General features: G+C 38.2%; 1 protein-coding gene across 8 annotated transcripts in view; it reads right to left on the bottom strand.

Moving 5' to 3' along the window:
• Positions 1–11223, bottom strand: part of LOC120079058 (DExH-box ATP-dependent RNA helicase DExH10) — a 28006-nt gene extending 16783 nt beyond the window's left edge. For 7 of the 8 annotated variants that reach the window (XR_005482207.1, XR_005482210.1, XR_005482208.1 and 4 more), the window contains exons 1-4: positions 9861–11221; positions 7373–7687; positions 7144–7248; positions 6974–7042 (exon numbers count right to left, since the gene is read on the bottom strand). Coding sequence is in view for 2 of the 8 variants with exons in the window: in XM_039033249.1 (XP_038889177.1) it covers positions 6974–7042; positions 7144–7248; positions 7373–7687; positions 9861–10904 (1533 nt within the window). In the remaining 6 variants the exon portion in view is untranslated. Of the gene's footprint in view, positions 1–6973; positions 7043–7143; positions 7249–7372; positions 7688–9860 lie in introns of all 8 variants that reach the window. The other variant, XM_039033250.1, reaches the window with a different exon arrangement.
• Between the last annotated feature and the right edge of the window lie 1096 nt (positions 11224–12319).

Genomic DNA, 12319 nt, shown 5'->3' with positions numbered 1-12319 from the left:
GCACAAGCACGTGAAGGCACCATCAAGTGCATGTGTGGGAGTCCTTCAGCAAGGCGCGCGCGAGCGCGCGCACGACGCCCCGCCCAAACAAGGCACGACACACACACGAGTTATGCGACGTTGGGCACGCGCACACGCCAGACCAGTGCACGAGTACCCAAGGCGCTCGCCAAGTAGACGAGCAGAGGCACAGGCGTGCAAGGCAGTGCACGTGGGAGTGGTGACTAAGGCTCATCCTAGCGGCCAAGCATGAACAATGTGCACTTGGTGCACTCCATTACATGAAGGCAAGGGAGACTCCTCAAAACATGGAAGGTGGTCCATAAGGGTAGGAGACTTCCAAAGGCAAGCAACTACATTGGTGGAGGGTGGCTTCCTACTTCCAAGGGTAATGGTGTCCTAAAAATAGTAAATGAGAGAGTGGGAGCTAAAAAAAGGGAAAGAGTGGACATGTCTCCTTCCTAAAAGGAAGGAAGAGTGGAGACATGTGGAATGGCCTTAAAGTCATGGGTAATGGGCGGTTAGACCCACTTGGGCCACTCCCCCACTTCCTTCACATTTTTAGGCTCCCTCCCACCTATAAATATGTCTTGAAACGCCAAGACATCGGGTTCAAAATTTGTAAGCGTCATAAGAAAATTCACTTGAACATTTTAAGAGCTAAAGTGAGTTCACTCCATTGTAAACTCTTCTAGAGTTGGTCTTGCGAGTTAGAGTCCTTTTTGTAATTGTGGTTTTTATAACCTTGAGTAATAAAGCTTATTTCCACAAGTGTATCTCTACGCTTTCTCCCTTATAATCGTGAGTGCTTAACACAACTCATTCTAGGGTGTGTTCGACTTGCCATAGTCACTTGTGAGCAAAAATTTTGGGGCCCAACGTGTAGGCTGTTCAAGTGAGACTTGATGCAACATAGGAAAACCTAAAATACGCAACACCACGCTTCCGTCCCGTGACAAGTGATATCAGAGCCCCGTTTTCAAAGTTCACTCACAAACTCACCAAAGAGGGGAGAGGTAATCACTTCAACATGTCAAAACCATGAGGGATCAAGTTAGCCGATTGGAGGAGCACGTAGGCGTTCTTCCCAAGGGACATCCAACAACATTAATTAAGATGGCAATGACCCATGAAGTTCGGTTCCTAAAGGTGGAGGGAACGTTAGGAGACTTCATATACCAAATTAGCAAGTGTTTGGACGCGATCGTTGCAAAACTAGAGGACATGCCACCGAGTTATCCTTCAACATAGGGGGTCTGAGGGAGGAACTCAAACTGACAAATACCGAAGTGACCCTGGTGAAGAGGGCCTTGGCCGACTCTCCTCCCAAGACGAACACAAATTCAAAGGTGAACATTCCAGAACCATCTATGTTTAATGGTTCAAAATATACAAATTGGAGAATTTCCTTTGGGACATCGAGGAACATTTCAAAGCCGCAAAGATCACTGAGGATGCACAAGTTGGCATTGCCAGTATGTACCTCGCCTCAAACGCCAAACTATGGTGGCTTACTCGGAAAGTTGATGATGAGAATATAGGAGAGCAAAGATCGAGACCTGGGAATCACTGAAGGAGGAACTCAGGAAGCAATTCCTCCCCAGCAACACTGGTTGGGTTGCTAAGGAGGCCCTCAAGAAACTAAAGCATACAAGCTCCCTCTGAACCTACGTCAAGGAGTTCAGCTCCCTAATCCTTGACGTCCAGCACATGCCCGAGGAGGACAAGCTATTCAACTTTATCTCGGGGCTCCAACCATGGGCTCAAACAGAGCTCCGGAGACAGGGTGTGAAGGATCTACCTTTTTCTATTGCAGCTGTTGATGCCCTGATGGATTTCAAGTCTAGCCATTCTTCTAACTCTCCCGAGAAGAAGAAGAAAGAACGGTAGAAATCCAATCGGAAGAAGGGTGAATCCAAGGATGAAGGAGACCGCAACGACAAGGGGAAGGACAAAGCTACCACCCCGACTCCTACATACGTTTGCTTCTTATGAAAAGACCCGCATAAGGCAAAAGACTACCCGCGACGAGAGAAGCTGAATGTGATGCTTAAGGAGAGGGAAGTCGAGGATGAAACCTGTCGGGTAAACACCCTCCAGTTATTGAACACCCTATCATTTATCCCGAAGTCATGTCATTACAATTTGATGCACGTGGCCATCAGGATAAATGACGTGGAGGTGATGGCCATGCTAGTTACTAGGGCCACCAATATCTACATTTCTACAAGGGTGATGGACAAGTTGGGTTTGATGGTGACCCGGAGTGATAGTCGTGTCAAAACCGTCAATGCGGAGGCCCGACCAACTGCGGGTGCATCCACGGCTAAATTAGAGTTCGGTTCATGGAGGAACCACTGCAAGTTCTCAGTGATTCCACTAGATGATTTCGACGTGGTACTAGGAATGGAATTCCTAGTCGAGGCAACCTAATGCCTCACCTAAATGGGGGTGATGGTCCACGATAAGGACACCCCATGCGGCCGAGCGTGAACAATGTGTACTTGGTGCACTCCATTCCATGAAGGCGTGGGAGACTCCTCAAAACATGGAAGGTGGTCTATAAGGGTAGGAGACTTTCAAGGGCAAGCAACTACATTGGTGGAGGGGGGCTTCCTACTTCCAAGGATAGTGGTGTCCTAAAAGTAGTAAGTGGGAGAGTGGGAGCTAAAAAGGGGGAAAGAGTGGACATCTCCTTCATAAAAGGAAGGAAGAGTGGAGACGTGGAATGACCCTAAAGTCATGGGTAGTGGGCGGTTAGACCCACTTGGCCACTCCCCCACTTCCTTTACGTTTTTAGGCTCCCTCCCACCTATAAATATGTCTTGAAATGCCAAGACATGGGGTTCGAAATTTGTAAGGGTCACAAGGAAACTCACTTGTGCATTTTGAGAGCAAGAGTGAGTTCTCTCCATTGTAAACTTTTCTAGCGTTGGTCTTGCGAGTTAGAGTCCTTTCTGTAATTGTGGTTCTTATAACCTTGAGTAATAAATGACATCTCTAATCTTCTCTATGAGGCCATTTACGTTATCCCTTTTCCTTCTTATAACCTTGAGTAATAAAGCGTTATTTCCACAAATGTATCTTTCCTTTTCTCCCCTATAGTCGTGAGTGCCTAACACAACCCATTCTAGGGTGTGTTCAACTTGCCATAGTCACTTGTGAGCAAAAATTTAAGGCCCAACAAGTAAGCTGGTCAAGTGAGACTTGACGCCGCATGAAAAAACCTCAAAATACGCAACACCGCGCTTCCGCCCCATGACACACAGTAATTAAGCCAAACAAAGCATTAAAACTAATATTTGAATTAATTTACTCCAAAAAAAGTTCTCTTTATTTTAGGAGTTCAATTAGAAGAAAAGCGATCATACCATAACATACCATGAACTTTCAATAATATCTACCATCTAGTCAAGCTAGGAAAAAAAATCCCATCGTTCCTTGGCATTTTCTGATATTAGCCACTGCACTATTGCCTCAATTTTGAATGGATCAACTGAGACTGATACAATATGACCCAAGTACTCAATATGTGGAAACTCAAAGTAATATTTGTTTGCATTGGCTACAAACTTCTGTTCTCCTAAAACTCTGAGAAAAGCCTCTAAATATGTCTTATGGTGTTCCATGTTTTGACCATAATCCAAAATATCATCGAAAAACACTAACACAAAGCAACGTAAGTAAGGACTCAAAACTTCATTCATGACTGATTGAGAAGTGGATGGTACCTTCAACCCAAACGCAAAATAATTCACAATGACCATCGTCACATGTACAGTGTTTTAAAAAGCCCTCCTAGGCACACAAGTCTCAAAGTGCAGGTCTAGCGCCTCGCCTTGAAAGGGCGAGACACACAAAATAAGGTGTGCCTCATGCATGCACCTTTTATTAAAGCCCAAGCCTCGAACCTAGGGTCTTTTTCATTATTTTTAAAAGATAGTAATAACCAAGGTTGTTAAATCGTGAAACAGAACACGTATCGAAATGGAACTTTAAGGTATTGTACATTGGAAAGTATCGTGTATCGTAAGTTTTAATTTGATGAACAACGTTTAAATATAAACAAAGAGAAATAATCAGCTAAACATTAAATTAACCCTAAAATAAATTTGAAAGCATATCTAAATCCAAAGTCTTAAACACCCAATAGAAAAAACATCAATCAACTTCAAAATAAGTATGAAACTTTGAAGTTTAAAAACAATATAACTTCTTTGAAAGAATAAAATTTTAAATAATGGTTGGGATGGGAAGAAATGAAGAGTCACACTACAATTATGTGACACTTGTATACATGATAGAAAACGAAAAATTTATTAAACTATTAATTATAAAAATTAAAAAAAAAAAGTTAATACTTTAAAATTGAAATTGGTTAATAATATTGGATAATGATATGAATCACACATTCCAACACTTGTCCTTTCAGTCTTTCTTCACACCTCCTCTCAAAGTTTTTCATTTTTCTTTTCAACTACTTCATATTCTTCTTTCTTCTTTCTGCTTTGTTCTTCGTGACTGCTTTGCACCAATGCAAGTCACTGTTTTTTTTCCCTTTCATTTTTCTTTTAATCACCGACAACTATACATTGTCTTCTCCGGCTAGTAACGCAACATCCAACATCCACGAGGTAATTTTTCGTCGCCGTCGTTTTCTTTCTTCACCTTTTGGTATTTCTTGAATCGGACAATCCGATTTTTGAAATGATTCACACGATTCAACTTTGAAATCGTACGATTCTTATTATTTCTGATTCATACTCACGTTCTGTATCAATTTCTCTCTGTTTCGAGTTGAATCATACGTTACAACTCATATATCGTACGATTTAACAACCATGGTAATAACTAAGATTTTTTCTTCTTTATTATCTTAAAAAAATCATATTTTATTAAGCCTAAACGCAAAATTTCTTGTGTCCAATGATCTTTTTTTTTCATATTTCTTCTTTAACTATGCTCTCTCTTCTTTATGTAGTACTTTTATCTATATTGTGCCTAAAAAAAAAAAAACTCACACTTTTCTTTGCAATTTGCACTTAAGCCCTAGAAGACTATTGCCCTTTATTATGCCTTGAGCTTTTAAAAATACTGCACAGGTATGAAAAGTAATTTTACGTATGTCATGACTCCTGTCGTGACTTGGATTTGGTGATATCCTGATTCCAGGCCAATTTTAGAATATATCAAGGCTAAAAAAGCTCATTTAATAACTCATCCACCATTGGATGGAATGGGAAATTGATATTGTATGATAACTTTATTTGAGCCACGATTGTCCATGCAGAAACGCCAACTCCCATATTTTTTTCTTAACAAGAAGAATTGGACAGGAAAAGAACTTGTGATGCCTTGAATGATTACTGCTTGCAACATTTCTTTAACCAACTTCTCAGTTTCATCTTCTTAACAAGAAGGATTGGATTGAAAAAAGAACTTGTGATGGCTTGAATAATTACTGCTTGCAACATTTCTTTAACCAACTTCTCAATTTCATCGTTTTGACACTGAGAATATCAACAAGGACGTGAACTCACTCTCCTGTTATTGGTATTTCTCGATAGTGTGATCTCAACTTCGCAGAGGGAAAAGTCCCACTGCTGGTTCAAACACATAAGAGTACTGTTCTAAAATTTGATGCAATTTCATCAATGTATCAAGTCTTCAGTCCCTTTTCATGTTGAATATGTTATTGTGGCATTTAACTCTATAAAATTTCCATGTTTCTTCTTTTAGATTGATTTGATAAGTAACTTTAGGATACTTGAGTTGTATGCAGCTAAGGTCCCCAATCAAATTTCTTTCAATCTCCAATTTATGAATTCCTTTGTCACTGAGTTGATTTACCACAAAATATCATTTGACCTTGTGTAGCCATCCATCTGGGTTATTCTCATAAAAAACTGGCACCTCTAGTTTAGGTAACACAAATCAAATACAGATGCGAGGGGTCCCAAAATATTGATCCTCCCATTCATTACCTAATGTTGCTCCGAAAAATTCAGCTGTCAGTTTCTTCCCCTTTGAGGTATCTATTCTCTTCAATTTCTTTTTGGTGTTCCCTTGAATCTAATCTTTGCAGTATCATATCAAACCCCTTCTGAATTTCTTCCCTTATTGCTGTGAATTTTTCTTCCATTTTTAGTTTCAGCTACTGAATCCTTACTTTTATCTCTATAAGTTGTTGCTCTACTTCCTCAATTCTGCTTCCCATTCTATTCACCATTCTTCAAGATTGGTTGTTCTAATACCAAATTGATAAAATCAATTTGATAAAATGAAATTTATTGATAAAAGAATAGAAATAACGATCTTAAAGAGATTTTGAGAGCTCCCGTTTCTCCTGATTCCTAACCAAAAGAAATAACTCTATAATCATATACCAATTAAAACCTACTGACCATTATATGCCCCATTCTAAGAGTGAACTCCATTCCTAATAGGAATAGGCCTAAGCCCAGAGTGAACGCAATTCCTACTAGGACTCGGCTCAGTTACAAATCGTTTTTGGCATACAAAAACCAAAGCCCACAAAAGAGAGCACTCTAAAGAAAGGAGCTCCAATCAAGCAAAATAGGACCTAGCAAATAATTACAAAAGGAATTCGACATCGATGCCCAAAGAAAGACATTAATCTCCTGAGGGACCGAATAACAAAAGACTCCCTCTCGATCCCTCTAAAAATTTACTATTTCCCTCTCCCCAAATACCCACAACAAACACCCCAGCTTCTCATAAAGAACTCCGTTTTCCCCTAAAAAGCAGATAGAAGAGCTCCTCGATCATCTCAATATAAGCTCTGTGTGAGGCGATCTAAAGGCCAAACACTCCAAATAAGTAATTCCAAACCGACAAAATATAATCACAAATCCAATTAACTTATCAAAAAATAAATAATAAACTTCAACTTTAGAAAGAAATTAGTAGAAATTTACATCACAACAAAAATTGTGACAGGCAGAAGTATTACCTGCTCATCGATCATTATAATACATATACCCCTCTCATCTTTTCCACGGCGTCCAGCCCTTCCACTCATCTGAATTGCAAAATTTGCAGAAGTCAAGTTTTTCTCCTAGAGTAAGATAAAACTGTGTACTAAAAAATAGTTTCACGAGCTTAAATAGGGCCTTCACTCACCTGAATGTACTCACCAGATCCAATAAATCGGTGACTATCACCATCCCACTTTTTAAAGGCAGTGAAGACAACTGTTTTTGCTGGCATGTTCAGACCCATGGCAAACTGCCACACAAAAGAAGAATCAGTACTACAAATCAGTATTGAAGCTCAAAAAAAAAGATCTAAATTAGCAATAAAAAAAATATAAAACAAGCATAAACAACCAGGTGATTGGTAGGTATCTTACAGTTTCTGTGGCAAAAAGGGCCTTAACAAGACCTTCCTGAAAAAGGAGCTCAACTAATTCTTTAATTACTGGAAGAAGCCCAGAATGATGAACAGCAATACCTCTTTGGAGAAGAGGTAACATTAACTCAATTGCAGGCAGTTCTCTATCTTCTTCATTCAAGCAAAGAATTGCATTTCTGAAAATATGTTCCACCATGTCCTTTTCTTCTTGGGTATTAAAGTCAAGTTTGGACATGGACATTGCATGTTGTTCACATTCTCTTCTACTGAAACTGAAGACAATGACTGGTTGGAAATTCCGCTCCATAATCATCTGATACAAGAAAGCACGCCAGTTCAGGCACAAAACATTATCTAATACTCTTTTTTTTTTCAATAAGAAACAATAGAAGTAAGAGATTATGAAAAGTTATTCAAATATGCTGAAATAGTGTTGATATTTGATTCTTTGCATGGAGAAACTTTGATTAAATGAGAGGTACTACAAAGGGAGAACCTTAAATAGGGATGTCAAAACGGTCTTCCAGCTAATGAAATAGAAAAGATAGATGAATTACTAGATGAACTGTATCTTTTGCACCAAGTGGCTGCAACAAAAATAAGCTTCTTCCTAAAAAGGAAAAGAAAAATATCTTTACATTCAAATCACTCTACTGTTTCTTTTGTATGCACAACAAAAAGTTTAAAATGGAAGTGAGCAGCAACATCTTGACTTCATTTTTGGATGGTGCCCTTACAGAATGAGAGTGTGCACCATAGATGTTGTTTGGCAGAGTCGACCAGCTGAAAGTTCCACAGATAGCTTTCTGAAAGTTCTCTTGTCAAGGCAGAGTATATAGAAGCAAGGAAGGTCGGCATAGATGATGGGGAAGCCGTGGGAGAGGGAAAGGGTGAGCTGACGAAAGAGAGAATAAGTCAAGGAGATTTCACCCGAAAGAAGCTGGGGAGTATTTCTTTCTAAACACAATTCTCAATTTTTAGATCAGAAGTTTACTGACCATCCTTTTCTTGTTTTACATTGGTGTAAACATGTCCTTTCCTTTACCAATAATAGTTTAAACTCTTTTTTATCCAACTAGAGAAACTTCTTGTAACTTCATTTGAATTGGATCTCTCCCTTTTATAAATTGCATGTTATAAATTTCATTACTTATTATAGTATGTTTTCGAATGTGACACCCAATTCCATGGTAGAATTTAAAGGATTGGGATATCTCTGATTTTACATTGTGATCTCTATTTGTAGATAGGAAGAAGAGATTGGGTCAATATATAAATTTAGAGAATAATACAGTCATTTAAGATCATTGGGCATCTTATTGAATTAGGAGGATTACAGTTTCTCCAATTTTACATTGCATACCTATTGGCAGTTGAGGGAGGATTTTTTTTCGTATGTTGTTATCGCCTTGACCTATTTTCTAGAACAATGGAAGTTAATCTTTCTTGGAAATCATTGGCTTGTGAATAATCCCACAATGATCCTAATATTTACAAGTCATCCGAACATTTTTTTAAGTTATTATACAAAAGAGGCTGTCAAACTATCCATATGGACAGCTTAGAGGTATCTTTTCCACTATACATGAGGATTCTTGGATTTGGCTGTGCAATAACCCAGGCATTAAATGCAAGCCTTTCCAAAAACATCTGAACCGTAGTTGGCATGGCATGTCTTTGATAGCTGAATGAGTGAGTTGGTTTAGAAAGATAAGCACCCTAAAAGGGTAGAAGTTTTTGTGTGGGAAGGTTTGTTGTGAAATGTCAATACATATGATAAGATTTCCCAAAAAAAAAAAAAAAAAAAAAAAAAAAAAAAACCATAAAAAAAATAGATAAAAAAAGGGAAAAGAATTTCACTTCATGATATGTTTGCCTATCTAATATCCACATCTCCACTTACACGTTCACTCTTTTAGAAATAAAGCTAAAACCCTTTGACTTATCCTCGTTAAAAGGTATTAAATTAAACTCAAAGTTGGGATTGTAAAACTTAAATTGTAAAGTCAACCCTATATTTGATATATGTATAACGAATGTATTTGTCCCAAATTATGGGATTGCTAATCCCAAAGCTACAGAGATTCGAGCTAACTCAAGCTTTTGCAACTCACTCAGGTTGGATACTTATTTTCATATAACAAAAATCCATAAACTAAACACTGGCTACATAAGCTCAATTTTTTGTAACTCATTTCTCTATAAAAGCCAAACAAATTTAGACAAACCGAAACTTTTCATTATCAAGTAAGTCATATATTTTCTTAATCAGCCTCTTCATCTTTGGGAAACTTGAGGACTTCTAATGTAATTATTGCATCATGGATACTTGTATCACATAGACGGCTATTCTATAACTTTCTTTAGCTCGGTTGAGGCTTTCCTCTTTTCATTATTTAAACAAAAAATTCTACTTGTTTCTAATCACAAGAACATTGAAAAGAAAACGAAACGAAAGATATTAAAACAAAAGATGACAAACAAACCTTAACAATTTTATAAATGTCCGAACCTCCAGAAGCACTGCCACCTTTAGCAATTCTCCCACTAGATTTCCCATTTGCAGTCCTGTGGCCAACAATCTGTTTTTGTTTAGCAAATGTATCCTGCAACTTCAGAAAATTATCCTCCCTGAACTGTTCATTTTCATCAACCACAAGATACAACCCATTGCCACCCGCAGGAAAAACATAATGTTGCAAGGGAGTTGGTCGAAAATCAGTGTACACCACATGACAAGGCTGCTTGTGTATATTACATATCCACTCAGCAAACTCCGTGGCATTGGACATTGTTGCAGAAAGGAAGACCATCTTGATAGCCGGTGGTAAAAATATTATACTCTCTTCCCAAACAACACCTCTTTCCCGATCTCTCATATAATGAATTTCATCAAAAATTACCCATGCTACTTCCTTCAAAACTTCCGAACCCCTGTAAAGCATCCCCCTAAGTATCTCCGTCGTCATGACTAAACAACTAGCATTAGGCGAAAGAGTAACATCCCCAGTCATCAGTCCCACATCTTTAAACTCTTGACTCAGTTCCCTATACTTCTGATTACTCAAAGCCTTCAGTGGGGAAGTATATATAACCCTCTGCTTGTCTCTAAAAGCCATTGCAATTGCATATTCAGCAACCGCAGTTTTTCCAGCTGAAGTGTGAGCAGAAACCAAAATAGATTCATTTCGTTCTAAGCAAGAAACCGATACCTGCTGAAATGGGTCGAGTGTAAACGGGTACGTTTTCGCCATTGTACCATTGTAAACTGGATTTGATAGGGTTCCATGAATCGACTCGTCTTTTGTAGAAGAGTACCCAGCCGGGACCGCTACTTCATGAACGCAAGTCCGCGCTAAACTGCGTCGGTTGGAGACAGTTTCCTGACTCGGAGTTGCCTTCTCATCTTCCAGGTTTTTCGATTCCTTGGGTCGCTTATTGGAGCTCGTTTCTTGGTTGTTGCCAGTTTCTGCGACAGCTGATTCTTCTTCAGAGTCTTTCCGCTTGCCAAGGGTGGGAGATTCTTCCATTTGAAAGTGATGAATAGCAACTTCAAACTTCAATTTACTTCAATAGCGTGTGGAAATGGGGAGAGGAGTGTTGTCAACAGACAAATGAGAGGGAGAAAGGTGAAGAAGAAGAGTGAGAGTAGATTGCTTGGGAGTGGCGAGTGTGAGCAGCAGGTGAATGAGATGACGAAGGCCGAAAACGAAGGGATTCTGAGCAGCGGAGGCGGAAGAGAATTACCGGCGACGATTGAAGTTCAGTGTAAACTGCTGCTGGGCATTTCGGGATATTTAGGCCAACAAATTTAAAATAGGTTAAAGGGTCGAAGAAAATTGGGACAAGAGCCATAGGTCAAGAGGAATTATGAAAATATCCGTAGAAACGTCCAAGGGTTAGATATTAATATTAAGCGTCCACTAATATTTATAATATCTATTATAAATTTTCGTAAAATATTTTTAAAAAAAATCTACTTAATTGAATATAAATAAAAATATTATTTATTATATAAAAAATAGAAATACTATTAATAATATTCATAATATTCATAACTTAGTTTGGGATTAAAAATAACTTAATTACTAATCTAAATAAAGTTCATAATATTTTTACTTGCAGAAATATTTGTCGATACAATATTTTATTGACATGTCAATAAAATTGAAATCTCGATATCAACATTGACATCAATATTTTTATTGTCGGTTAAGAGTGTAATTATATCGTCAACTCAAGCATGGTTCAACAATTTAATTCACTTAGTAATTGGCATGTACTCGTTTTTCTTTTTAAGAGGTTCAAATCTCTCATATGCTCACTACTTTTTTTTTAGCAAGACAAGGAAAAAACGAACAAAACTAGAAAAGGCAACAATCAACCTTTACAAGGGATTCCACCCCGGGTGGGTGGTTTTCAAGCCAATTTTTTGTCATTTTATGTCTTTAAGAGCATGTAAAACAAGCTCATGCGCAATACAATTGTACTTGTGGCTAACAAGTTTGGATTGCACCTCATAGATTACGCAATGAATCCACAAAATGATGAATCTTAATATGATATCATGAATGAGCCCATCAAAAAGTTCTAGAAAATCATTGAATTAGTCTCGGCCCAAAGAGAGAGGATCAATGTCCGCATCTAAAGGAGATCATGTTGGGATTGATGTCCTAAATCTAGTGCATGTCGTCGTTTATAGTTTTGTAAACACACATTATTTATCTAATAAAATCAGAGATATTTTGTTTGACATTCGGACAACATTAATTCAATCCAATAAACTAAGATCCAAGGTTATATGAAGTCACTTAAACAATATGTGGTTGACATACAGGTAGTTCATGTTCAATCAATAACCTAAAAGGTCTGCAATAAATGGATGAAGGTTGGGTGCCTTATCTTGGTAACATTGCAGAAACGACCCACTTTGTAATTGTTACAT

This window comes from Benincasa hispida, chromosome 6 (assembly GCF_009727055.1).
Source record: "Benincasa hispida cultivar B227 chromosome 6, ASM972705v1, whole genome shotgun sequence".
In the NCBI taxonomy this organism is placed as follows: Eukaryota; Viridiplantae; Streptophyta; class Magnoliopsida; order Cucurbitales; family Cucurbitaceae; genus Benincasa; species Benincasa hispida.
Note: the sequence above shows the minus strand (reverse complement) of the source record. Positions and strands in the feature narration are given on the sequence as shown.